Raw genomic sequence first — 27,822 nt, forward strand, 5'->3', positions numbered from 1 at the left:
CGCGGCGCGCAGGGGCCGCCCCAGCCCACAATGCGCCGGGCCCCGCCACCCGCTGCGGCTCTGCCGGGGCTGGCGGCTCTGCCGGGGCTGGCCGCTCTGCCGCGCGGCTTCCCGGCCTCCGACCCCGAGCTCCGGCGGGTAGGAGCGGGCGCTGCCGCCCTGCGGGGGCTGCCGGGGGGCCAGGCCGGGGAATGGCGCACACCGCGCTCGGGGAGCGGCGCCGGGGCCGCCGCGCTGGCAGGAGCGCAGTGCCGACCCGGCCTAAACCGCTACCGGGGCGGGCAGGGGACGAGTCTAACGCAGCGAGCGGGGAGCTCCGGGGCCTGGTTCCGTCCCGTTCCGTTACTTCAGTGACGGCCGGAGGTTTAACCGGAGATCCACGGGGATCACAGCCCCGCGGCAGCAGAACCGGAGCGACGCGCGGCAGCCGTACCTGCGATTGGGTTCCGCAGCCCCGCGCTCCCCCGGCTCCTCTGGCTGTGTTTCTTTCTCCCCCGGCTCGTCGGGCTGTGTTCCTTTCTCCCCCGGCTCGTCGGGCTGTGTTCCTTTCTCCCCCGGCTCGTCGGGCTGTGTTTCTTTCTCCCCTGGCTCGTCGGGCTGTGTTTCTTTCTCCCCCGGCTCCTCTGGCTGTGTTTCTTTCTCCTCCGGCTCCTCTGGCTGTGTTTCTTTCTCCCCCGGCTCCTCTGGCTGTGTTTCTTTCTCCCCCGGCTCCTCTGGCTGCGTTTCTTTCTCTCGCAGGCACGTCGGGCTGCGTTTCTTTCTCTCGCAGGCACGTCGGGCTGCGTTTCTTTCTCTCGCAGGCACGTCGGGCTGTGTGTTTTTCTGCCCTGTATCCGAAGCTTTGGCCCAGCTGGGTCAAGGTGTCAGTTCAGCTGTGCAGGGCTGTCACTATTCGCCACACAAAAAAACCCCAACCCTGTAATACAGAAAGAAAAATGTGGAAACGGGGATAAGGTTTATGTGTGGACACGATCCAAAACGGTATTGAAAATGGAAGCGATGTTAAACTACTCGTGAAAAATAAAAATCTTGCGTTTGCAAGGTCATTAGAACAAATGTGGATCATGGACGTGTCTACCCCTTCAAACAAATCCTACAACAATTTGACTTCAGTGTATCATAGTTATTGGGACTTTATTCTTCAGTTTAGCTTTTGTGGTTTCATATTCCAAGTGACGGTGTCTCCTTTCCAGATCGGAGGAGGATGCTGTAGCCATCACAGCACTGCCCAGAATCTTGAAGCACCTGCATTTTTTTCCCTGCTCTGCACATACTCCCTCAGTGAAGCTGGGTAAGTCAAGCCCTGATCTTCTGAAGGTGCCCAACACCTACTAAGGATCTTCTTTTGTCTCCATTATTCATCTTTAATAAGGAATTACAGTATTTCTTTAGGCAGATTTTTCAGGGTAAAAATATTAGGGATTAGGAGTGCCTTCGATATTTGGCAGTGGATGGGGTGGTGGGAGCTTGTTAAGCTTTTCAAGAGTGTTCCCTTGATTAAATAGCATATATCATTTAAATGCAGGATGTAATCAAGCTTGATAAGCAAAATGATCAGTTTCCAATAGTACTCCCCTTTTTAAAGTTAACTTTCAAGCAATAATTACATATTAATGTGGAACTGCTTCTTGTAGCTGACTTTGTCTGCCACCAGGTAGGGTTCATCATGGTAACAAGACTTGATTGTAGTTAAAGCAAATTAGCTAGTCCGGCTCTGTGCTTCAGCAGCTTTGATGTGTGTATTGGTCATCTGTCTCCTCACTGCCTAAGCTTTCAAAGCATCAGACATGAAGTCAGTCTGCTGGAAGGCTTTCAGAGAGGCTGCGCTGATCTGTGAGAGTTTAAATACTGATTCTGTAGCCTAAGTAAAGTTAAAATTAGCTAAATTGGTTTACTTTTCTATTTTTTTTTGACTCAAGTCCCTTACAATAGTATTTCTTCTCTCACTGGTGAGATGTAAAGAGCAATCGCTTCTGGCTCACTTTTTTTTGTGAGCTAGATCTGAGATCTGAGCGCAGCTGTGCTCCTTTACACAACAGGCAATTTTTTCTTTTTCTACTGCCAGGGATTAGTGAATCTGTTCCTTTTTACCTCCTGCACTTATGCAGTTAACTTGCAATTAAATGGTTTGTTCCAAAGATCTTTAAACCCATGAATCAAAAAGGAAAACTTGATTTGGAACGCACATTGCGTATCCTCAGTATGGAGTCTGAAATCCATATGCTGCTTAGAAGCTCAGTAGAAGCAGGTTTTCCCAGAGCTGTAGTTTTGGGGGTTTTGTGTGTGTTAACTGAGAGGAATGCTTCACAGTTGCTGTTAAAGAGACTTATATTTATCACAGGTTTCTGTACGACCTTATATTGCTACTTTAATTTTTCTAGGATAAATGGGTATATATGACTTTTCCCCTGATCGGAAGTGGTTCCATGTCTTGTTTGGTAAGTTTGTTTTTAAAAATCTTCGGCAGCTGTACCTTGTTACCCAGTCGTATCAAAATGTGAAAAAGTTGTGGCCAAATGTCTTGCTGGAGGGGATTTCCACAGCGCTGAGATGTTTAGACTCTGTTGTAACAAGTTTCCGTGAAGGAGACTGTTTCGTGTCTCCTCTCTCCAGCTCTGCCATGCATGTGCTCTGTGCTGTTCCTTAACCTCTTGCTTGAATGACCTGTAGCAGAACACATTCTAAACTCCTGCTTGTAGGGGCTATTTCTCAAGTTTTCTCACCGCGACATTTAATAAACAGCAGCTGCTCCACTGACATTCGCTTGTTGCTGTTCTCAAGGACTGTTCCTGTATCCTGCGCACCCCAGTTGAACCCATCAGCCCAGAAGAGCTATCTCAGAGCAGCATCCATGAATGCCTGGTAAGGAGAAAACAGCAACATTGACTGGCAATATTAAACACAAAGCTGGTACATATTAGAAACAATCTCACTAGAGGGTGCTGCTTAGTATATTAACAGCAAAAATAACCAGAGTACTTTGGGACTTCCACTTTGGAAGGAGACCATAGATAACTGAGTGTTACTCTTAATCTTGTACCAGTTTAAATACAAAACACACGCACAAAAAACTAGTAACTCATAAAACTAAGTCTCAATGCAATGGCAAAAGCCCCAGCTTGAATGTTCTGGCTTGAGTACTTGATCTGAGCATTCTAATTATTGATATTTCTGCATTAATTTTAAACAGGTAAAAGTTTAAAAATCACACAATCATTTTGAGAACTGTTTTTTCTCACTGTTAGGCTGATTCTGATCTATCCTGGATTCCCCCATCTACAGGAAGGAATGACATGTTATTTTGCTCTTCTAATGTCTCTCACTATGAACTCCAGCTGGAAATAGGTAACAAAAGTGTACCTTAAAGTATTTCTTGTTCCTGCAGATGCATGCTCTCAGCAGCTTCTTGTGAACTGCAGTAAATATTACGTTTGTACAATGTATAATCAGCTGACTATAACTATTCTTGTGTCTCCTTAGCTGAGAAAAGTGCAAAGCATTCCTCATATTTCAGTAATCATTTATTTTATGATATAAGACAAATCAACAATTTGAATTTCTGTCTTGATGGTTCTGCACATGCATGTCAGTTTTCTAAATCTGTGCTATGTGGACAGCAAATACAACATTAAATAACATGGTGTCTTGTCACTTGGCTACCCAAGTTGGCCATCCTAAAGCTGGCTGCCCCAAATCCTACTGCACACACACACGGCTGATGAAGTGTTGTGCCTTTAGAAGTGGAATAGATACTGAAAAATGTTTTAACACCTTTAGTTGTTCTAAAAATAGCAGAGCTGTGCTTTAACTAATTTGCTGGATATATTTTGCTGCAACTACTTAAGTTCTTGACATTCTTCAAGAAGAGTTCGTGCTGCTACCAGTTGCAATTTCAGCACTGTAAAATGAAATCTGAAGGAAATGATGTGGTGGACTGTTCTATTTTCCAATGTTAAGGTGGCCACTTCTGGTTTCAGGAAGGAGGTTCAACAATTTAACTTCAGTCTACCTTGCACGGCACACACCGACAGGCACACAAGTCGCTGTAAGGATCACAGACCTGGAAAATTGCTCTGAAGAGCACTTGAAAGCCTTGCAGGTAAAGCAACAGCTTTTCTGCCCAAGTCTGGTGTAGATAGTGATGAATACATACGAGGTTACCAAACAGAGACAGCCTTTGTGTTTGTACTGGGTCGTTTCTGTCAAGCTTTTCCTCCAAAGGAGTAGAGAATAAACACAAGGCAGCTGTAAATTAGAGAGTCGCTTTCTGAAGAAAACAGTTGACGGGAGTTTTAGAAATACTTCTGTAATTGTAACTTTGCAAATAGCAACTTTGTATAAATGCACACAGGGAACAGATCTTTCTACCCGTTACTGATGTAGTTAATGCTCTTAGTAAGGCTGTTGTCCTGTGGTTAACACATCCACTTTCATTTAATTCCATAGAATGAGGTGGTTTTATCCCACTTTTTCCAGCATCCCAACATAATGACGATTTGGACAGTGTTCACAGCTGGTAGTTGGCTTTGGGTCATCTCCCCGTTCATGGCCTATGGTAAGAACTGTTAGCTGTAATTCTGGAGTAGGAAAAAGGGCTGACACATTTAGGACTGTGTGGTCTATGAGAGGCTTTTCTTTAAGGATCTCCTGTCTTTTGAGACTTTCTCAAACCATTTGTTTAGAGAAATCTTCTGTACATGATCTTCCTCCCCAGCAAAGGTCTGATATTTGAACTGCATTAAATTGCACATAGTCCTCCTAACACCCGCCGTGTGAGGAATGGTAATTGGGGGGATGTACATGACTTCACACAACCTTGAATTTTGCCCACAGAAAACTTGTCTGGATTGAACACAAGTTTGACGTAGACTTTGAGCTAACAGAAGCATGACTTGAGTGGGATCTTTACCTGATGGACGCATCAGTTGCGTCCGTGTATCTGTTCTTAATGTACCACAGTCAATATAAAGATGAGAATGCCGCTCTTGATGAACACATGCAATGAAGCAAGCATAGACAAGTAATTTAGCAAGGCTTGTTAGGCTTAGCTAGGTTTTTTTCACTTCTAGGTTCGGCCAGACAGCTGCTGAAGACATACTTTCCTGAAGGAATGAGCGAAGCTTTGATAGGGAACATTCTGTTTGGTGCAATCAGAGGATTAAATTACATGCACCAGAACGGCTATATTCACAGGTAGGAGAATGCTGAGGGGTAAGAACCAGATTGCAGCATCTAGTTTATTAAGCATTTATAGTTTAACTTCAAAAGTCATTTTCAGCTCAAGTTTTGTTTCCTCCCTTTTCCTATATACCTTCTTATGTCATACAGTGCAGAATAAATTATTTTTCAATAATACAGCAGAACAAAGTTTGTAGAATCTTAACAAGGACAGTATTCTTATATTATTTAAAGCCAGATGTTACAGGGATTCTACATCTGTCTGGCTTTGTCTCTTTGAAGCAGAAGAGAATCAGAAAGGGCTTCCTTACTTTACACCCTTTGCAGGGAAGGGGGGGCCCTTCTCTACTTTCTGGCAGCTTTTTCTTGCTGATCATCTCTTCTCTCTCTTAGGGCTGTATTAAAAAACCAATTCATACCAAGTGAAGAACTTCCATGAAAATAATCTGCTAAACAGAACTGCACGCCAACATCTCACTATAAGTTAATGAAGTATGAAAGCCTTGCTACTCTAGTAGTGCTTTGAGTAATTCTTATAACTAAAATTTACCACTTTATGTTACAGGAATATTAAAGCTAGCCACATTCTGATTTCAGGGGATGGGCTGGTTTCTCTCTCTGGCTTAAACAACCTCTACAGCTTAGTTAACAATGGACAAAAGTCAAAGGTGGTATATGATTTCCCCCAGTTTAGTACGTCCGTGCTTCCTTGGCTGAGTCCTGAGCTACTGAGACAGGTTAGTGTAAATTACACTTCACTTTTCCCATTCAAAGTTACTGGAAGTACTTAACTTCTAACTTAAGTCTTTCTGTACAAGTGCAGTGGAAGCTGTTGAACTGCGACTTTTTAAAAGACACGGGTGTGCTAAATTTCTAATTTTCCTAAAGAAAACTGGGTTTAAAGCTCTTGGTAAGGTGGTGCTGTACTGAGTCTCTTTATATGACCTTCCTGGAAACTACTGCAGATCTTAAAGCTTTTCTTTGGTACAACCATCAGATTTCTGAATAAAGCCCGAGGTTTCACAGTTTCATTGCCTCAGTCCTATGTAGATCACAGGGTAATAGAATCTTGTCTTGAAACAGACACTTGTATTTCTGTGAGCACTGCTCTATGGCATCAGTGATCCCGTCAAGTTTTCTTTCACAGGACTTGTCTGGATATAACATGAAGTCTGACATTTACAGCGTGGGGATTACAGCATGTGAACTGGCCAACGGACACGTGCCATTTCAAGATATGCCACGCACTCAGGTATGATGCTAAACTCTCTGCTTCAAAACACTCTGAGCTTTATGTTTTACTTAGAGAAAGCCATGCTATTACTGCTGAACTGGTGACTGCTGCTTTTCAGATCAAATAATACTTCCTTTCCTGGAGGTTCACACCTTGGCCTGAGTAGGTCAGGATAGCTGTTGAACTCTTATTCTGCTGTTCCTTTCCACTAGATGCTGCTGCAGAAGCTGAAAGGTCTCACGTATTGTCCGTGGGACATAAATACCTTTCCCCGTGGGGAATCCAGGATGAAGAACTCCCGATCAGGTGTTGATTCTGGAATCGATGAGAGCATGACACGCACAATGACCAGTGAAAGACTACAGATTCCCTTTTCCAAAACGTTTTCACCTGCTTTCCACAACTTGGTAGAGCTTTGCTTGCAACAAGACCCTGAGAAAAGGTAACCTTCTGGTGAAAACTAATTTTCCATCACTTCAATCTACGACCAAGTGTAGCCCACGATTTAGTATACAGTAATTAGTTGAATACTGTTAAAGTCAGAAATTTCCAACCAGAACAACTATGCAAAACACTAAACTTACCTTTGGTTTTGTAATTTAGGAATTATCTTGTCTGACAGAGTAACCACGTTTTTAAAGTCATTTGACCCCTGAATTTTTTGTAATACGAATGTACTTTGTAACAAGTAAAATTAATTTTTAAACGTATACTTCATCCAAGAAAAGACAGAAATGTAAAGTATATCTTTTCAGTACTATGTCTTTTCTGAATAAGGCATTAAATTCCTTGTTTAACAGAAAAGTTAGTAGTGTCTTCACTACAAACTGAGGCATAGAATGTAGGAATTCTGTGCTGCTTTCCTCACGCTTTATGTTTGTCCCATGGAGGAAAAACCGCAGGGCTTAAATTGGTTTGTCAGTCTGGCCCATTTTCCAAAAGCAGTATTTTACTTTCCAAAACATAATTGTATTGTTCATTTTACGATCTAGGCCATCAGCAAGCAGTTTGCTTTCGCATACGTTCTTCAAACAGGTGAGTCTACTGCATTTTGTTAAATGACACAGCCATAACCTAAGCAAGCCTCAAAAAATTAGAGCTGGATTATAACATAGTTAAGTTAGCTCGAGCCAAAACCATCTTGTAACAGCGTATCTGTTCCAGACTACTTTTTTTAAACAATATGGTATTGATAGCATATAGGAAGTATAAGATTAATCTATTTCCCCTTTGATAAAATTGGTTTAATGGAACTGAAGTCAGCTTATTTAATAAGAATAAATGTTAGTATTCTTAATTTAAAGAAGAAGAAGAACTGCATAGCTAATTCAACTTACTCTAGAGTGAGGAAAGCTAAAGCCCTCATCCTTGTTATTTTCAATATCGTAACAACCAAGAAGATGCTCTGATTTCATGTGCTTTTAATGAAGGCAGATACAGGGTTATGTAGACTTTTATGCGCAGCCCTGTTTTAACTTTTCTTCTTTCTAGATAAAAGAACAAACACAGAATTCACTACTGTCTCTATTACCACCTCCTATTCAAAATAACAGATCAGAGTTCTTGGCACTGCCCTCGACAGCAGCTGGGACTGAACTTGGACGCATTGCTGCAAGGCAAGCTGATACAGACTGGGAATTCTAAATAAATACCAAACAATTATACCTCTCCTGTGCTTCAAAGAAGGAAAATGTGATTTGTATTTGCTGCTTTAGTTTGTACGGTTAAAATACAATTAGACAAAGGTATACTTGAAAATGCCATGGCAGTGGCCATATTTCATTAACTACTTCTTCAGCTGGATCACGGAGCGCAGCGTGCCTCACTTTCTGACCGCAAGGAAAACTGTATATACAGAGTGGCTGAATACTTAGTTCCTTCCCTCCAAATATTTCTTAGCAAGAGAGTTCCTGCTGTCATCTTACTCTATGCTCTGTTTTCAGCTCACATTGCTGCAGTCCCTGTGCCTTTCCGATTTCAGGCTTGGGTTTTGTCTGTGACCTTACTTAAACCATCTGTTTGTCTTTTCATTATCACCCAAATTATTTTAATAAGGAGAAATCCTCCACTTCCATGTCTAAATTTGAAGCTGCACAAATCAGTTGCTTATGCAAATGAATGTTTCTCTTTTCACACATCCCAAAAGGCATCGTCTCACTCGACGTGCTGTCATACCTGCCAGAACTCAGCTATGGATCATTTTTCATGCAGTTTTAATACTGCGTGTTTCCCAAAGAAGTTAAGCTGCTTGAAAATGTGAGATATGCTCTTGCATTTGTCTACATTCCTAGTACAAATTTGTGCTTTCGCATCTCCATTTATTGTTGCATCATTTTAGCAAGTAATCTGAGGACTTCTTACTATGCAAAGTAAGTCTCAAGTTATAACAGGTACGGGTTAATTTTGAAGAATCATATTCTAAAGTTACTGTACATATTTTTATTTATACTGTATTGCTGTTCACCACCAGAACTTAATAACGTTTTCTTAGAAGAACAGGCAACGTGCATTAAGCTTCACTGGCACTGCTGCTGGCAAACAAGCCACACTTGAATTCTCATGGACAGATTCAGCCATAACAAGAACCTAATCAGCCCCTGGGATCCTGGTGAATTTACCTGTTCTAAGTTACATGAAAACCTGCCTTTCTTCTCCCTACAATTCATCTCTCATACTGTACCAGGCAACTCAAGCTGAAGAAAAGCAGCTGCTTTTTAAAATTAGCTGCATATTCTCATCACGTTTTAGCAAAAGTTGTGGTGTCCCAAAGCCGCTAGTACTTTACTGATGTAAGTTCTGGTTGTAGTAAAAAAAAAAATGTATAAATAGATGTTGAATGGCTGCGTTTTAAATTTTCAATATAATCAACATTCCACATTAAGTCTTCGAGGCTTCAGAACCAGCTAGTAACCAACTGCTCCTGTTCTGCCAGCAGCTTCACTACAGAGACTTGAAGACCAAATGAGCAAAACACAAGCCTGAGACAAACGTAAAATTCTAAATGACCACATTAAAGTATTAACAGAAAGTTGATTCTACTCATGATGCTGTGAAGAGAGCTCTATATTTCAAAACTGAATACGTGACACTTAAGATTAAAAACCTTTCAATAAACTTACCCTGTGTCCGTTTGTCTGTAGTTCTAGACTTCCATTTTCACCATAGTTATACTAATAACTTCTTGTTACTGCAGGAAAGAAGTTTTATATTTATGTCAGTCATTAGATAATAGTTGTCTAAACTAGAAAATTACTGTGATCATTAAAATATTATGTTCTTTTAGAGAAGACATTATTTTAATTCTTAATTCTTAACCGCTACAAATTGGGACTGTTTTCAATTTAAATGGATTATATAGCATCTACAAGTAACTTTTGACTAACAATACATGTAAAAACCAAGTCAAATCAGTGAGAACACACATTAAGTTGGCCATATTTTAATTACAGACCTCTGAATAAACATTAATACTATTAAAAACCAAATCAAATCAACAACCTGCAGAAAGTTTCAGGCAGCTTAACTGCTAGTATTTGCAAGTTTCTCTTGAAATGACAGCACCCTGTGCGCTCTCTATAAAAATGAACTTGGATACTAATAACAAAGTTGGTATAAATTGATTCAAACAGCCATGCGTTCCAGTGGAGTTATTTGCTGCTGTCTCTTTCTGTGGAAAAAGATTAAAACTGCTTATTTCTATGTACTTTTTCCATCAAGGTAATGGTTTTTATCAGGGTCTGGTCCCTTTACCTAATCTGCTCACCTGTCACATCAGTTACAATTCTGATTAAGATTGCACAGCGTCCAACACCTTCTTTGCTAAATGACCCAAGCCCGAAAAGCCGCGTAACTCCTGTTAACCAATCCAAAGATCCGCTGAAATGTGAAAACACATTTAATGCTGGTTAACGAATTAAACGGAAAGACACCATAAAGGTATTGCAGGAACATTGTCCTCATTGCACCATCCAGGTGGAAGCTATATTTTAATCAAGAGAAAAGTGCAAAATAGGGTTAGGTAGCAGCAACTAAGCAGCAGTTAACAGTCAACAAAATAAAAATTAAAATAAAAGATTAAAAAACAAAAAAATAGCGCTCAAAAATTCAAGTGATACGGTGCAGTTCCTGCAGCTACTACACAGGCGTGCGTTAGCTGCTGCTACCATACGAAGGCGGGTGGAAAAGGCAGAGGAACCCACCTCTGTTCGCGTTAAGAAATAAGAATGTTAATCCCCAGGGGATGATGACACGCGCCCCGTCAGAGCCGAGCGGCCGCAGCTGCCCGCTGACAGGGCGGAAAAGGCGGGAGGCAGCGGGCGCCGCTTCCCTCAGGCGGCGTCTGACATGGCGGCCCCGCCGCCCCCTCCCGCCTGGAGGGACGGTGGAAACGGTCGGGCTTGAGCGGCAAATAAACGGATCGGGGAAGGGACGGGACACACAGCTCGTCCTTACGAAGGGCAGAATCAGGGAAAAAATACATTCCCAAAAGCACCCTGAGGGGAGCGAGCCGCCCGCGCTGAGCGGGGAGCGCCGTGACACCCGGCAGACACACAGACCGTCTCTAGGTGACATCAGTGTGAGGAATGCAGTCCTGATTCGTGCTGAGATGTTTGATGTTTACAGATACAACCCAATGAGGCACGGGCTCTGAACCTGGAAAAAGAAAAAGGTGCTTAAGTTCTATGTGAAAAGTTATGAAACTTGTTTATGAAGTTATATTGATAGAGGGAACTAACATTTTAAGGGTTAAGCAACATAATAAGGGCCTACTAACAAACTAACACTTTAAGCCACGTTAATGAATATCTAGTTTAGAGCTGTGTGTAACCAATTGTGCTAAGAAAAAAGCAGGACTTGATCGAATGCTGAGATAAGAAGTTTAACAGCACCAGCTGCAACCTTGAGGAGACAAGATAGCCAAGATTTACAGCAAAAAGGGGGGTGCCAGTCTGGTTTCCATCAGCTTGGCAGCTTGGGTTCCAGCCAGTTCATCATAATGAGCCAAAGGTACAAAGTTCACTGTGGCTGAAGGAGCTTCATCCAAAGCCCCCTCCTCAAATTCACCAAGTGACACTGCACAGGTGCAACAGGGGAGGGTCTGGGAGGAGACTGTGGAAATGGTTACCTGAGGCTCATTTTAATCAGGAGCGGGGAAAGGTCATGAATATGTATAGTCATTCCTGGGGTCATTATGAATATGTAACACCTTACTGTATTTAAGCACACTTCTTATTGTTAGAAGGTGTGCGTGTTTGGCGGACTGAATCCCCCCCGCACCCAGAGCTGTTTTGCTTATGTTCTCATGAACACGTGTTTAAGGAATACAATTAAGGAATTGGATTAACGTCGTTTATCCATAGAAAAAGCGTAAGTTATTTATTTCATCCCCAAGCCTTCAGTCATATAAACTAATTCTGCTGCAAATCTGCAAGTGATGAATTCTGATCTAACTGTAACCCTCCTGAAGTTTACCTCAGCAATACCAAAAAAAAAGAACAACCGTAAAGGATACTTTTCAAATTAACGCCACCTGGCTTCACGTTGAGAGAGTAACATTTAAAAGGAGAAAATAAAAACCAAACAACACCTGGAATTTAACCAGATTTTAAATGACTAATCATTTGGAAACTGCACAAAGTAGTATAATAATTTCTAACTAGTATAGAGCAGCTGTTTAATTGTTTAATATATGTAAAAACAAGAAATTGGCACTAACATATTTGCAATTTTTTCGTAATGCAAAAATACTGCATTAAAAACAATGGTATGGAAATGACAAAGGCATCTCAGTTAAGGCTTCTACAGATATTGCATGTTCTGTAATTACACATCTACTTTCCAAACTTATTCCAAAACTTTCCAAGTAACTAAACAAAAAAGCTCAGTTAAACTAATTGTGAAGCTTAATGGAATGAAAAGTACTTTATAAAATAGATAATTTAAGCCATCAAACTGTTTATTAAGTGTCATTTTAAATGGCAACCTCAAACCTCATTGATATAAATACGCACATACTCAGACCCTCCCAAAAGATGATACACTGGAAAGACAAGCCTGGTTTGAAATGTTGATCCCATTAAGTTCATTAACTCTGCTCAACAATCTAAACAAACTACTGTATTTCACAGTGAGAACGAATCTGGCTCTCGACTAGCATTGCTCTGTCCAAGGGATACTTGGAGGCCAGTTCCTAGTAGTAATGTCAGAAATTAGGCAACGATATTATTCAAGCTTTTACTGTACAGATTCGATGCCTTAGCACAGTGTTGCCTGAGCTTCATACTGTATGGACAAAATCACACTGCTTACCATGCCAAGATGATGAGAGAAATAATCAAGCAGCAAAGAGAAGCTCAAGAATTCTGTAAATCGAATTTACCACATCTGGAGAAAATGTGGTGGCAGCCTACACAGGAACACTAAGTAGTGCCTCATCTCCTACAGCCACATCATGACAAGAACCTCCAGCGCAACACCGGAGGGGAGCGGCACCCTGAAGCTTTCCGTTTTAATGTAGGATGCGGTGCCAGCCATAAATTTCCACAGTTTGCAAAAATACATACACAAAAGCTGTAACAATTTACAAAAAACGTAAACAGCTCCTTCCCACAACAAAGTGAATGCCCCGGAATGCAGCCAACAGCTGTGGAACGTCTTTCCTCCCCCCAGCCTCTCATTACCACAGCATTTAAAACACGGCATGAACACTGAATTTTTGAACTACTTAAATCTGCTGGATGGGCACAACAGAGCTCAGTTCCTCAACTGGGCAGCAGCAGCCCTAGTTATTAATATTCCCAGCCTTGTTTTGAAGTAATTCAGCTAACAGTACAGAAAGTTACCGGCTCTTTAACATTCCCCTTCAAGCATTTTATGGGCTAAGCTTAGTTTCACTACTAGAAAGTACAGTAATTCTCCAGGGAACTCTGACAACTGCACAACCTTTAAAACCACACTTCTAATATACGCATCAAACAACGCAAAAATCACTACGTATTAAATGACATATACAAACAGGTTTGCGGCTTTAGGTGATGATACTTTCTTGAGAAACGGATTTCAAACTAGCTCCTGTTGATGTCTAAGGAGCTTGTTCCATCCTGCAATACATCTGTATTTATTCACATCTGCAATGCTTTCACTTTGCCACTTTAATATGAAAGAATGTTGGCTAGCAAAATGGAAACCCACCAACTGCCACCATTACACCATTTCAAAGAGGGTGGGTGGCTGGGGAGTTTTGCTTTGGTAAGCATTTTCTTGTAATTTTAGAAGGAAGTCTCCCAGTCCATCCTAACAAAAACAACAAACATCCTTTTGGAGGACAGCGATCTCCATCAAAATAAGTGTATAAAGAACATTTGTAACAGCTGTGAAATCCAATCTTATTTAGAAAGAGCAGTGAATCCCACTATTGCTCTTGCCATACAAGAACATTATTCCTGTGAATGGCTTTCTAATAGTTATGCGTCTTGTCTTGATAAATTACAGGTTCCTGTTGGCAACCCAGAAACACCCTGGTTGTTTAAAAGATATATTTAGGTATTCATTAGCTGACCAAACTGTTGCAACATTAAAACTTCAATTTCTTGTATCTACATCAACTTGAACGAACTTACCATCAAGATCTTTGTCAAGAGAACTAAATGAAGATGAAGAAAGTGTCCTCTTTTAAGGAATGATTAAACAAAATCCCCAACAATCCAATCCCTTATTCTCGCAAATACTTTTTCTGACAATGAAACCCAGATTATTTGATGCTTACTAACTTTGTGCTTTTTCTGTTTCCTAACTGTTTTGTTATAATCTTCTTTAGATTACTTTCTTCTTAAGATTTGGGGTTTTTTATTTAGCCAAATCGGGAAAGCAAACTACTATCAGCATTAGTAACAAAAGCAGGTTGTTGAAGACTGTACAGCATTCAAAAAAGTACTGGACACCTGATGTTCTGCATCCACCCAGCTTCTTTGGTTATACAGGTAGCAATACCCACAGAATCACCTTGACTTTACAAGCTAAGAGATAATCTAATTTTTAAAATAAAAAGCAAAAGTATAAAAGTTTTCAATCACATTTGGAAATTGTAGCATACATAAAAAGATCAAAATCAAACATATACGATATAAAAATAATTTTTTTCTTTATGAAACTTATAATACATGGCTATAATACACAACATGTTGAGCCATCAGTCACAGCTACGGTGTTTGGAGATGCTTGTTCCACGCTACGGCTGAACTCTGGGTATGATATCTCCCTGCGGAAATTCCTTGATTTCAGCATGAAACATCCACTCTAAGGGAGACAGAAAAGAATGATGTTTTCTTTTAAAAGAAGTTTCACCTGAATACGGTTTCATTATTCCTGAAAAGTGCTCTGGCCTTCCCCCAAGACACCTGCTTTTCTTCCCAATCACGGTATCAACAACTCAGAAATGGCCACGGCTGTCTTTAGAAAACTATTGTTGCCCCTCCAAATCAACAGAATTAGTCACGATGATAGCAGCTGATCATACGCAGTATGTAAATATCAGAAAAGCTCATCAAAACCTGAGCTAAACCTTGCCACTTGCTGCCTTGGCTAAGTCTTTATTATTTTAAAAATAGCTTTTAAATACAATTAAACATCTTTTAAAAGTTTTACTGTCAAAGATTGAAAAGGCTGCCACCTAGTTTGTTTTTTTAACTCACTAACCGAGTTGTTAGAAATACGCAGAGTAAGTGGGACCAGCTGAAATACAGAAATCTGTATGTTATAACTCTAAAATAATGAGAAGCAACATGTCGGGTCTTCAGCCTCACAAACACAAATCTGTGCTTCAAAACATGATGCTCTTTGGATACCTGTTGACTAGTAAGTTGAAACATATGATCATCCTAGCTTCCAGTCGCAGGCTGCATGCACTTGATAGGAAAGCCGAGTTAGGAAACACCTTCTGGATCCCAGTTGGAACAACAGATGCAGAAGGCCCAGTCTCTAGCAAAGCCTGTTCTAAGGAAAGGGGGTGACTCACTTGCCCCTTCCTCCAGCCTGGGCCAATGCCAGCAGCGCTCACTTGAATTCCTGCTCCGCCAGGACAAATCTGACTTTTCAAAGGTTGGGACTTCCAAAAAATACTGCAATGTTCTATTGAAAACAATACTGAACTCAAAGCGTATTCAGCATTTGCAAAAGGAACATTATTAACCTTAGGGAATTTTCTACAACACAAGCAGAATAAATACATTTTAAATATTCAAAATACTGTTAAAGTAAAAATTATTCTTCAGGGAAGATCAGACATCCACTCTGGCATTTCAAAATTTGCATTGCTTCAGCCAGGACAAACAAGGCTTTTCTTTCCTTTTTAAATTACTGCTCTTTCTTTAAAAAACCAAACACAGACACCAGTATCCTAAGAAGCATTTTCTCTGGAAAGCTGCCAGGAGATGCTTGTTTTTCCTCGGCCACAACATTTCTCGGGACTAGTCTTGAACACCAAATGCAGGTCAAAGCAGACAAAAGCCTGAACAATCAACATTTTGCCTAGTAATGTTTCCTACCTTCACTGTGGTCCAGCTCTGGTCGGTAAGACAAGCAGATCCAACTTGTCCCAACGAGAATAGCCACTACCAGATTGACCACGATCCACGGTTGAACAATTTCTTCCTCTGTACCCGCCGTCCTGGGAAAAGCACATCAACCGATCAGTCAAGTGTCTACTGGTACATACAGGTTACAATAATAATTTCAACAGTTATCATAAAAACACACTTGCAAAGCCAGATGTTAAATCAGAACTAGTTGTGCCATCCTGATGGTCTTGGAATGCAAAGAGAGTGACTACCAGCGACAGCAACTCAGCTAAGAAACCCCATTATAGAAAATATCCACTTGAAGCTTTCAACAGCAAATTCCTTTTCTTGGCCAAGAGACACAAAATAAAAATCAAAACACATGGTCAGGTTTTACTGTGGCGAGTGACACTTTGCAACACTGTCAGTCAATCTTATTGTTAAGCATTTCCTCGGGAGGCCGCAAGGCAAGTGAACAGCAAGTCAATAAAGTCTGTCTGGAAGCCAGTGTGAGGACTTGTGTATAAATGCCGTGGGGTGGATGAGGCAGGGCTTTGAAAAGCTTACAGTTTAAGTTAGCTGACCCTTCTCTGACTGTTGTAACACTGGCAGGTTTTGTTACTAGAATCTAGGCTTTTTAATAAATATCAAGCATTTATAGAAGCCCTAAAACAAAAGCACAAAATATCTAACTGCCCAAACCAGCAAATTTTCATATAAATGCTTTTGTTCTGCTTCTCCTGCTCTATTTTAAACACTCATGCTACTGGAGTTCAAGTCCATTCACTATCTACTTCAAAAAGTAACAGTTTTGGATGGGATCTCCTGGCATGAAACCGTGTCTCATATTTCATGCCGGCTGGGTCTGCATCCTGTTAGCAGACATAGCACTTCTTTGCAATACCACGACATCCACTTCTTGGACAGATTAGACCATCTCCTTCAAGACCAGTGCTGGATCTCTACAGGATGCCCTGCCCTTGAACACAAAAGGGCTGCCTCAGTAGGGTCTTCATTCTCCAGCAAAAGACATTCTTAAAGTTCCTGCCAAAGGCAATTTTCAGCATCATTCCAACAGGCTCTTGTTTGAGGCTTAATGGATACATGACTAACACGACTGAACCCATCCTTGAGTTCTCATTTTTGAGTCAAATTATCAAAGATTCAGGACAAGCTCAGAAAAAGGCAGGTTTAGTAATGAAATCCTTCATTAACGCTTTCCTACGTATGCTGTATAACCTTTTCAATCCATCAGTCTGACTGTGGGCTGTGTGATAATTTTCAGCAGTGATTTCTTGAGTTTCTTACCAGAGGCTGCCATTTTCCGAAGGTGGTGTGTAGAGATTAATTCTGTCACATGTCATCTGCTGGCTTAAGGATAAGATCAGAGCAGCAAAGTACACTGGAAGAAATGGAATTAGTAGTGTCAGACATAAACGCCAGAAAAACTGTCTCATTGTGACATGATAATTATCACTGCTTCTTCCTTTCACTCCACTGCTTCAAATGATAGTCTCCTTTAAATCATTCTCTCTTCTTCAGCATTCCCCTGACCCATCGATCAGCTACATAAAAGGTGGCACCTTGTGATTCTGCTTTTTGCCAGGTGTGTGTTTTGTATTCAAAAGTGGTTTCCCACTCTCTCACAGCCCACTATTGCAAATGATTTAAAAAATATACAGCAAAGAGTTCATAGCCTTTGAATGCTACTTTCAACTAGTCATTTATTCTAAAGCAGAAAATAACCAGGGAGGAATATTTCAATGAAAACTGTAAGTGGGATTTTTCTGGACAGCTTTAGAATACTTACAGAAAGAGGCTAATGCTGCTGGGTCCAGGGTGAGAAAGCCCCTCAGCGCAACTGATGCTTTCGCCAAATCGATCCTGATTACAGAAACAGGAGTCATGAACGCAGGCCAGTAAGATAACAATATTGTTCCTCTAACAGTATTCTATCGTTCTTTTACTTTTTGCAAGACAGCTTTTCCTGCCTCTGTTGCAGTGCGTTAATACACAACTATATCCCACACACAGGCACGGATCATCGTCATGCCAAATCCAAGAAAGACTAAACATAAGGAAGATGTTCCATGAGGTTTGTAGCTGTTACACTGCAGTCCTTTCTGCGACAGGGCGAATGGGGACACATCTGTCCCCTCTCTAATCCTTAGCATTCACTTCAGCATCCACGCCACCAACTGAGTTATGTGAATATAACTGCTCCCATAGCTTACACGTGTGCTGAAGCCATTAAGAATACCTTGGCCCTGCTCCCTGCCACCACTCCATGAAAAATAAAGTCACAATTTCCATCATAGAACAGACTTCTGCCCTGGCTTACCATGCTGTGGTGGACACTACCTGTCACTAAAAGAAACATCTATGAATCTACTCTGTTTGTCGTGGTTTTTGCTCCTTTTTCTGGTCTTTCCCACTCTTAAGCTGTAATATAGAAACCCCAGCTAAAACAGTAAAACTGCTTACACAGCCTTGGTGCTAATCTGACTGCAAACGGAGTCACATGAAGAGTAACCTGATAGAAACCCTCACCCCTCTCCCCCACAAAGAAACAACCAGGTCAGCTCTCCCCGGTGTTCCACCTCATGATCACCCAAACTGAAGCACAGCTGCAGGCAACAGGCAGAAAGGAGTTACAAAGGTCTGAAGGCACAAGGGCACCTTTTATCTGTAGAGCCAGCCATATGTAAAATCATTCTTTTAAGTATATCACATTAAATCATCAACAGCGCATCAAAATGTGCCAGAGGAAGGAGAAAGGAACATGCTGCACACAAATGACGTACACCTTTCAAATACAAACATACTTCACCTGTCAAAGGCTGAGACTGTACTGATACACAGCAAAAAATAGAACAAACTTTGAGCTGGGTATGCTAGCGTCTTATACTGCTGGAGCAGGTTAGAAACCGTGGAAAGTTGACTTCCTCCCAAAATGTAGATAACAATGATGTTCCATACAGCATAGCCAGCAAGGAAGCCTTGGCTCCAGAGTCCAATCACCCTGAATGGAGAAAAGAACATTAAGCAAGGTTAGCACCTTAAATGAGCAAAGAATTACAGATAGAAAAGGCCTATGAATCCATCAGTTCAACTCCACTGCTGCGTCAGGATCCCTTTCAAATTGTTTCTGGGTGCATTTCTGATCAGGTTCTAAAAAGTCTAAGCAATGGGACTTCTGCTTCCTCCCTTGACAGACCGCCCCAGTACCTGAGCGCTCAAAGAAAACCAACATGTTTTGCCTGATCCTACCACCACTTCGTTACTGGTACCAGAATCAAACCCTTTCACTGGCTGCACACTCCCATTTTGCTTGTAGCTTCCCAAGCTTTCCACCTTACACAGTGCTCTTAAACTTATCCTTGCATCAGTCTTTTCAGTACCTTTCTTGCTGCGAAAAACCTGAGAAGGAAACACAGGCTTCCAGATAAATTACACCAGAGAAGAAAATGGCTGTCACCTTCCCACAATGCAAACACATATTAAAAAGCGATATTTTTTGCTATTGTGTGCAAGCTTATAGCCCAGTCGAATTTCTCTCATCCCTCTGTTTCACCAGCCGTGATTTTTCTTTGAGAACTACCTGAATTGAAGGATTTTTATATTGGTCAGATTACAGCTGATGGGTGGATCTCCTTTTGTAACACATTCTTTCTGTAGGCCTCTAGTGTTTTGTTATCTGATCAATCTCTTGCTATTCAGATTTTGTCTGAATCTTTGCAATATGACTTCCCTAGTTATTCTTTTTATAAGTTGCATTTCACATGTGATTAGTCTAGACTAGAAATATTCTTGTCAACAAATATTAAAAGCTAGAGGACTGAGAAGCTTTACACCTGTTCCATCTCAAACCACCATTTACTGGGAATATCCAAAAGCAATAAAGATACATCACGATGATAGAGAAAACGTGCTAACTTTAAGGGAGAAGAAGAAAAAAACAACCCTGATTTCTGCTTATTTACATTAAATGTTTATCCTTCACCTGAAACTTCGGTGCACCGAGAGGGCGACATCTCTGGTAGTCCATGAAGCCTCCACATCCATAAGTACATTGATATTTTCAGTGGTTTTAATCAATTCTGCACGGTCAGTTGCTTGAAAACGCCCTGAAAGAATGAGGAAATTAGTTTTAGAAAGTGCTGTTACCTTCCATCATCATTTCTACAGTAATAGTTATTGGTGTTAAATAGCTGTAAGCATCACAAGTTCCATCAGGAAATTTCTTCTCCCACGTCGTGCCCTTTGTCAATGACACTCATGTCAGGACGCCTCAGCCAGTGTGATGCGCCCTGGCGGGTCACGCTATGGATTTTAGAATGTGCAAAGCACTTTGGATAATTACTCAGTGTTCCCTGGTACAAAACCAACCAAGCAAAACCCACAACAAAACCAAACCACCACCACCAAACCCCCCAAAAATTCCACTTGAAGACTTTTTGCAATATAGTAAATGATACTTTCTTCTCTAGGTACGATGACAGCCTTTTTCACACAGAGTATGGAATTCAAAAACTCGATATGCCAGCACAGCAACACTAATATTCACTGTTGAAGAATTAAAATGTATATTTTTGTGCTGGACATCTTTAATTCTTCCCATGAATGCAGTATTTGGATTTTAAATACAATACTGCTTCCTTCAGTTGCAACGATGTCCTTGAATTACTCAAACCTCAAGAAGCACTCACGGTTTTTCTCCACAAAGACTTTGCTAACAGGCTGGCTGATGCCGGTGGGCGCAGCAAACACGGGGTGCTGCTCTGGGCTTTTCCCGTACTCCTCGTCGATGATGTCCTCCTCGTCCACCTCCAGCTCATTGGAACCCTGCGTTTCGGCTGGCCGAGGTTTCCTCCCAGCACACAACACACAACGGGGCAGAGAAAGAACAAGAAGGCAAATGGAAAAGCTCAACATCGAACATGTCTAACTTGACTGATGCCAACCAACCAGGCTACCAACCCGCCTAATATCACCTTCATTTATAACTTTAACAACTAAAGTTGTCATGGAGTTGGTTAATTAAAACCGTAAAGCTAATTCTTCTTTTTTTTTTTTTCCTATTTAAATTCCTTTCTGTGTCAAGCCAATAAGGTGGGAAGAAATATACATCAAGAGATTAACACTTAGGAAAAAAATATACAGACTAAACACAAGGCCAGGAAAATGGATGCTCTTGGTAGAAAGGTGACTGAAATGATTTAAAGGCGTGGTTCTTGGAGAAAAGACAATTAAAAAGGACAAAAAAGCAGTTAAGTTTCTCATAAAATTACAAAAAAGTTAGTAAGAATGAAAGAAAGCAGTTACACATTCTGATTTTCTCATGCACGTGACTGAAATATGAGGCTCATGTAAATGTATTCAGAACTGTAATGCATCCAGGCACGCGTAAAACAAACAAGTGAGGAATGTTAGATCTGAACCCTGCAAAGAACGGCACACCCACAATTGATTGCACAGGCTGAATGGTATGGTGGGCTTCCAGATTGTATGTCTTTGCAATGTGACAATGTAAAATGCTACCCAGTGATGTCCTCTATCGGTTATCCCCATTGATGGGCTGTACTAGTTTTGTCTCACTTTGCTCTTTTTCTCTGTTTGCGGATCCCTGTTTCTTCGGCTTCAGGGACATCCACGCCATTTCCATTCTGAAATAAGGAGGCAACATTCTGCTGGGTAAAAGAGGTCTCAGAATCTGAAGATTTAAAATAAACCACATGAAAGTTTCACAGCTTTCATAAAAATGGAAATAAGTTCACCTAAATACATTAACAGTTATTATATAAACACAGTGGCAAAAAAAAAGTCATGCTCTTCTGAGTTTCAAATTATATAAAGGATCTATTTTATCACTTCCAAAACCATATTGCCATTATTTCATTATTTGCATGAATGTTTGTACCCTATGGAATCTGAAATCAGAAACAGAACGCTACCATTCACCCAGAGATTACTTTCAGCTGTTCTATGTCCAGAAGCAGGGGATTTGAAATGTTTTAAGCCACGATACAAGCTGGCCAATTCCGTGTCCGTGTTACCAAGTCTTACTCGGCGCTCTTTGCAGTCTACAGTTAATTCACGTACCGGCAGGTGCTTTCTTCTTCTTGCGTTTCCTCTGCGGGGGGCCGCCGGGAGGCTCCGGGGTGAGGGGCTCGCTGCTTTCCGACTGCCGGCGAACAGCTGCTTGGACGATGCCATCTGAAAACCAGACGAAAAGATCCAGACACCTTAATTCGGAGCTGCCCGGAAAAAGCTGCCAGTTGCTACACTGTGCAGAACCTCCAGGTTTGCCCGGCTTACGGCTGAGAGGTAAATGTATTGGCTAAAAACCAGAAGAGTTGAGAAACAGATGTGATAAGTAAGAATATACAAGGTGATAACTGACACCCCTCCTTTCACTCTGACAGTTTCATGCCCAGGAGGAAATTCAAGCACCCAAGAAGCAGCACAATTCCCATTTGGGCACGCACCAGAGGACTGACAAAGGAAATCCACCACAGGAAAGAACGACACTGCTGTATTTTTCCTTTCTACAGGCAAAAATTATAATGCAAGGGACAAGAAAAATTAAAGAGTTTGTTACAAGCTGATTCACACAGATACACGCTAAGGCAAAATGGGGTAATATCAAAGGGAAATGTAAACGCTAAACAAACGCTACAAGAACAAAGGAGGAGCAGAATAAAACACCAGCGAAGGAGGTTTGCTCCAGTCTAAGAGATTAATTACTACACCTTGGAGGGAGTACGTTTCCATGAGAAGTTAACATGAATTCATCAAATATTCTAGCAGCAGTAGCATTGATTTGCATGATTAGAAGCAGGAGGTTGCTTCTCCATTCCACATCACATCTGCCTTTTCATAGCTCTTTCAATTACTGCGGGTTTTTTTATAACAACTGAATCTATTTTTGTTTTCAATTCAAGCATAGTTTCCCCCGCCTTTTAGAAAGGTTTTCTGTGCCAAAACGCAAAGTTAACCAAGAAAGTAATGGTGAAAGCCAAGGTGTAGTTTGTGCCATCATTCAGCTCACTGCAAACAACAGTAAACAGAACTTCATCCCCGGGAAGCCCTGCTAGCAACAGCTCTACTTGTTGCGATCAAAGCTCTTTTGGTGAGGCCTCAGTTCTACACTCTTAAGCAAATAAAGGAGGTTTACGGTCTTAAGTCATAGGATCAACTGGTTTACAGAAATCCACCAGATTCTATCAACCCACTCTGCTTTACCAAAATAGAGCAGACTTGTAGTATTGCTTAAAACGATATGTTTGGTCTGCAGATCCACTTCTTGTAAAAATACAAAGATCTGGTGTTAGTCAGGTATTCGGCTTTTAACTCTTTGATGGTAATGGAATGATTAACTTGTGACTCTGTTTGGCCAAGGTCTAAAATTGAGCCAGTTTGTTAAACAAGTTTAATCTGAATTAATTCAAAAATTCAAGCACTTCACACATTTGAACATAACAACGCTCAGTATCAAGACGTTGTATTGGCAGTAGCAGGAACATATTGAGGGTCAAAGAGCAGAGGATGGAACAAGCTGCCCTCAGTTAGCATTACAGACTTGTTCTAAAATGACACTGCTTTGGGAAATCAACTGTAATGCATTAGTCAAGAACACTATTTCAAAACAGAGTCCAAGACTGAAACCTGTGTATCTGTCAGCAGCTTGGCTACAGCGCACGTCTCACCCAGGATTACAAACACAGCTTCCAGTCTGGCAGGACCTTACCTAGCGGAGTCTTTCCTTTGGACTTCCTTTTTTTGGGACGACTGAGTGGGATTTCATCTGCAGGACATAAAACAGAAGCAGAGGTGCAGAGCATGGCGAAACTTCCATTCTCCCTTTTTAACAGCCGCTCCACTGCTCGTTAAGCGGGGGGATTCCTTTTTACAAGTGAAGGTATCCTCCACCTTTTCCAGATAAGATGACAATTCACCAGCTCGCACAAGCAGGAGTGCAGAAGGTGGCAGGAAAACAGGCCAGGAGATCTGTCTCACATGCAACGGAGGCTAAATACGCACATGCACGTGTGTTAAGTGGAAAACTGAAACACTCTGACTAATGGTCTGAAGAATGAACTTCTTGTTTACAGCACAGTTACCTTCCCGTTACCTTGATTCAATACGGAAACAGCAAACAGTGAACAAAGAAAACCAACAGACAGTTCTAGCAACAGCAGCGCAGGTATCCATGCAGATTAAGCCATTAACCTGCGCTGGGGAAAAGCACAGGGCCTATGTTTAAAGAGAGGATGAAGTGACACCCAAAGGAACTACTGATGTTTATAATTCTCTTTAATGCCAGAATAACTCACCTTGGCTTCCACTTCACATTTGAGGAGAAAAAGGGGTTGAGGCGCAGTGTAAAAGGAACAAAGATGAGCAGAAAGTTAGTTTGGAAGCAATTGCTTTTGTGATTCAATTCCTCATCCCCGCCCCCAGTTCTCCTTATAAGCAGCTGTGTACAACAGGGTTAAGGGTACGAAGCATCGTCAAGACTCAGCACTTTGTTCGTGACTATGCACAGTCTCCTGATTGGCTAGCTGTGGATCAGATTAAAAGCCTTAATCACCTGGCTAATTAAAACTTGTCTTACGTATGCCTGATATGTAACAAACCAACAGAAGTTATGAAACATCTCAGTGCATACATTACTAAAAACACACTATCATCAATCATGAACATCGTATTTGCTTTTACGCACTTCGAATGAATTCTGAAGTACGTGTCTTAAGAACTATGTAATTGCCTTTCCTTCCACACTGCTCACTAGGGCACTGGAAAAAAACAGCCAAATGTCACCCTATATCATGTCAAACTGGTACGCACCTATATATACCTCTATTAAAGAACACCTAGTCTAACTTCAGAGATTCCTGTTCTGAAGGATTCGTTATTCAAATACACTAAAGAACATGAAACATAAAGGGAAGGAAGAAGAGATCAAAAAGAGGGACATCCGAAAAACTAAAGTAGATGTTAATAAAACCGAAGTAGTTATTTATCTGAGACTTTTTAAAGGATTTATCTCTCAGAGTATTAAAACTGAGCTAATAAGTCTGGCAAATTTTTTGGCCTCTGTAAAACTTTAAAATGCCTTGCATTTCTTGTAAAGGGATCAGGTACAACAAATTAGCAAGCAAAGCAAATATTTTTTAAAGCTGCTATTACTATTCAGATATTTATTCAACTTATTGCTGTTAATTGCATTACTTTTAAGGATGCTGCAGTACAGAAGGCACGACCGCTTCCACGGAATGAACCGCTCTTACCTTGGCACTGGAGGGAGGGCACGAGGTGGGCACTGCGAGACAAGACAGGGACAAAAGCCAACGTTGGTAAGTCAAACCGCCCCACTGAGCACCTCTTAAGCCGCCCCACAGAAAACAGCTGTTTACACATATGGGCAGAACGCGCTGAGGATGTTTTGGTTCAGATGCCTCTTAAATAGCGAGAGACTCCTGATGGAGATGTTACATACAAGTGCTCAGCACAACGCAGGAATAAAGACGCTTTTGCCAGAGTTCTGATGGGACAAGTACCTCACAGCCGCGTACACAGCGCAGCTTGCATTTCAACTGCACTTGAATAATTTCCACTTTTCACGTAAGGCATTGTTTGCCTTGGAAAGCATATATGTCCTTCTATTTAAATATCAAAATAATATGATCATTTATATGTTCAATATACTTGCACAGTATATAGCATGAGCCAAGTATCTTCTGTTAACGAGGTTGTAAATTCAGAACAATATTAAGTAAAAACAATTTTTAAAAATGAGCTTATTTATGAAAAATGCGTTAAAATTAAAATATTAATTTTCATATTATTATGAAAATATTTACCAGCAGGTCAGACACAACTAAAATCTTAAAGTAAGTATCTCTTATTAACAGTCTAAAACCAAGTGTTTGCAGTTTCTCTCATACGGAAAAAGGCAGACGGTTTGCTTTCAGAGTTTGTATAATACAAGTACATTGAAAGAGCATGCAGGAATAAATATTTTCCACGCTCCAAAAATTCAGTTGCTATCAGAAATGAAAAAGTCCATAAGACTGGCAAGATTCAAGGCCCCACAAACTTACCACTTGCTTCTTTCCCATATCATTTGAAGCTGTTCCCTGACACAGGCACTGTGAACTGTTCTCCACTCCCTCACGCCGCTCACGCTGAACCGCAGCTAATTCTGAACTAAAAATAAGCTTCCAGCAGCCAGGATTAGCTGGACGTGAACCTCCCCGCCCCGGTTAGGGCCCCGCTCTACTCCCCTTTGAATAACGGCAGTCTGTTCTGGGGCAGCAAACGCTACTTGCACTGCAAAACCTGTAGTAACTCCATACAGGATCCAGTGAGCAAGTCTGACATAATTGGGTTTAGCCCAAATGAACGAGACCCCTCGTGCAAGGAAGGGTTTTGGCAGGATTAGGCCTCAGATCTCTCACCTGGGTTCTGGCCACGCTGAAGACCTGACAGCAAGCGCCACTTAACAGGTAGAGACCAGCACAGAGAGCAGAGCTCACGACCGCTGCGTCCCACATTCCTGCGGCAGCAATTATTAAATGCTTAGGATAGTTCTTGTTTAAAAACCCTAAAATCTAAAAAAGGAAAAACCCCTTTTTATACAGCGTACACTGCCTGTGTCCGTGTTCTATGGTACCTGTTACCTTCTACAAAACAACTGAAAAGCGGATTGACTTCTGTGTTGTTCATTCCTTGCGACAAAGGAAGCCGCGGGCAGCGGTAAATACTCTGCTGTCCCACCTGCACTGATGTCCCCAACTCTGCCACACAAATACCAGCTTCGCTCTTGTTTGCAGTGCCTTGGCAGTCCGAAGGGACTCACTGCAAGGTGAGTGAGTCCGGGCACGGGTTCGCGGGGCCATTTCGGGAGCGGCAGAGCTGCCGAGTGCCAACGCACCCAGTGTCCCACACCCCGTTTGCAGAGGGGCCGGCACGGGGCGCTGGGCACACCCGCAACCGTGCTCGGGGTGGGGAAAACAAGCCGCACGCGCCGCTGGGTGTCCCTTCCAGCAGCGCAGCGCAGAGCAGAGCAGAGCAGAGCAGAGCGCGCCCCCGCCCCGAGCGCGGAGCCCGCTGCCAGCGCTGCGCTGCGCGGTGGCACCGGGGGGCGGCTACAACCTCGGCGGCTTAACTGCGGGCTTTACAGATTTAACGCTTTGCGGACTTGAGTATTTTTTGAGACCTATATATGAATGAAAATATTTTGATATATGATATTTGATATATGGATGAAAATATGCAAACAACGCGGAAATCCTTGCTCGAGCCTCCAGCAAACGTTCGCCCGCGCTCCGGTTCCAGCGCCGGCTGCGGCCAGCTGAGGGCCCGCCGCGCTCCCACAGCCCGCCCGCCAGCCCCGGGCCGGCCCGAGCTGCCGCCGGTGCTCGCCCAGGGCTGCCGCTGCAGCCGCGGCCGCCGACGCTCCGCCGCCCTTCCCGGCCCGCCGCGCCCTCACCCCGCGGGGGCCCGCCCGCCGCGCCGCCGTGGGCCCGCCCGCCGCCATGCGCCGCTCCGCCGGGCTCCGGGGGACTAACCGCCGCCCGCCCCGCCCCGCGGCCACGTGGGCGGGAGGCCTGGCCTCCTCCTGCTCCGCGGGTTCGAATCCCGCCGCGGGGCCCTCGGACCGCGGGCAGCACGTAGGTCTGAGCGTCCTTTAGCCTGTAGGCACAAACACAATTTGCAAAATGAAGTTGTACATGGCAAACGGAGAGAAAAAATAAAAGTATAAAATAAACGTGATACGATTTTGTTCCAGCACAAATGCACACAAAGGAAACTCTAGTGAGAACATCTGTCTTTTGTAATAGTGGAAGC

At 42.2% G+C, this 27,822-nt stretch overlaps 2 protein-coding genes across 5 annotated transcripts; one reads left to right on the forward strand and one right to left on the reverse strand.

The window, feature by feature from the left end:
• Window positions 1–30: 30 nt before the first annotated feature.
• On the forward strand, window positions 31–9,462 carry STRADB (STE20 related adaptor beta). Of its 4 annotated transcripts, none has more exons than XM_080347219.1 (13): window positions 31–138; window positions 1,194–1,291; window positions 2,382–2,438; window positions 2,782–2,862; window positions 3,246–3,345; window positions 3,978–4,099; window positions 4,447–4,555; window positions 5,070–5,193; window positions 5,744–5,915; window positions 6,326–6,430; window positions 6,625–6,854; window positions 7,405–7,447; window positions 7,904–9,462. In XM_080347219.1, the coding sequence occupies exons 3-13, from the start codon at window positions 2,397–2,399 to the stop codon at window positions 8,054–8,056; spliced, it is 1,281 nt and encodes a 426-aa protein (XP_080203345.1). In that variant the 5' UTR covers window positions 31–138; window positions 1,194–1,291; window positions 2,382–2,396; the 3' UTR covers window positions 8,057–9,462. The 4 variants fall into 4 exon arrangements, with proteins under 4 accessions (XP_080203345.1, XP_080203347.1, XP_080203346.1 ...); XM_080347221.1 differs by having other exon boundaries at window positions 7,966–9,462; XM_080347220.1 differs by having other exon boundaries at window positions 4,477–4,555.
• Window positions 9,463–14,639: 5,177 nt separating this feature from the next.
• TMEM237 (transmembrane protein 237) lies at window positions 14,640–27,511 on the reverse strand (the record flags this gene model as incomplete). The annotated part of the gene is made up of 13 exons (XM_080346598.1): window positions 14,640–14,707; window positions 15,955–16,076; window positions 17,275–17,368; window positions 17,777–17,850; window positions 18,797–18,988; window positions 19,970–20,093; window positions 20,676–20,836; window positions 21,565–21,679; window positions 22,069–22,182; window positions 23,717–23,773; window positions 24,303–24,313; window positions 25,260–25,291; window positions 27,287–27,511. The coding sequence occupies 13 exons, from the start codon at window positions 27,509–27,511 to the stop codon at window positions 14,640–14,642; spliced, it is 1,389 nt and encodes a 462-aa protein (XP_080202724.1).
• Between the last annotated feature and the right edge of the window lie 311 nt (window positions 27,512–27,822).

The sequence above is a fragment of the Nesoenas mayeri genome (genome assembly GCF_963082525.1).
Source record: "Nesoenas mayeri genome assembly, chromosome: 6".
Lineage (NCBI taxonomy): Eukaryota > Metazoa > Chordata > Aves > Columbiformes > Columbidae > Nesoenas > Nesoenas mayeri.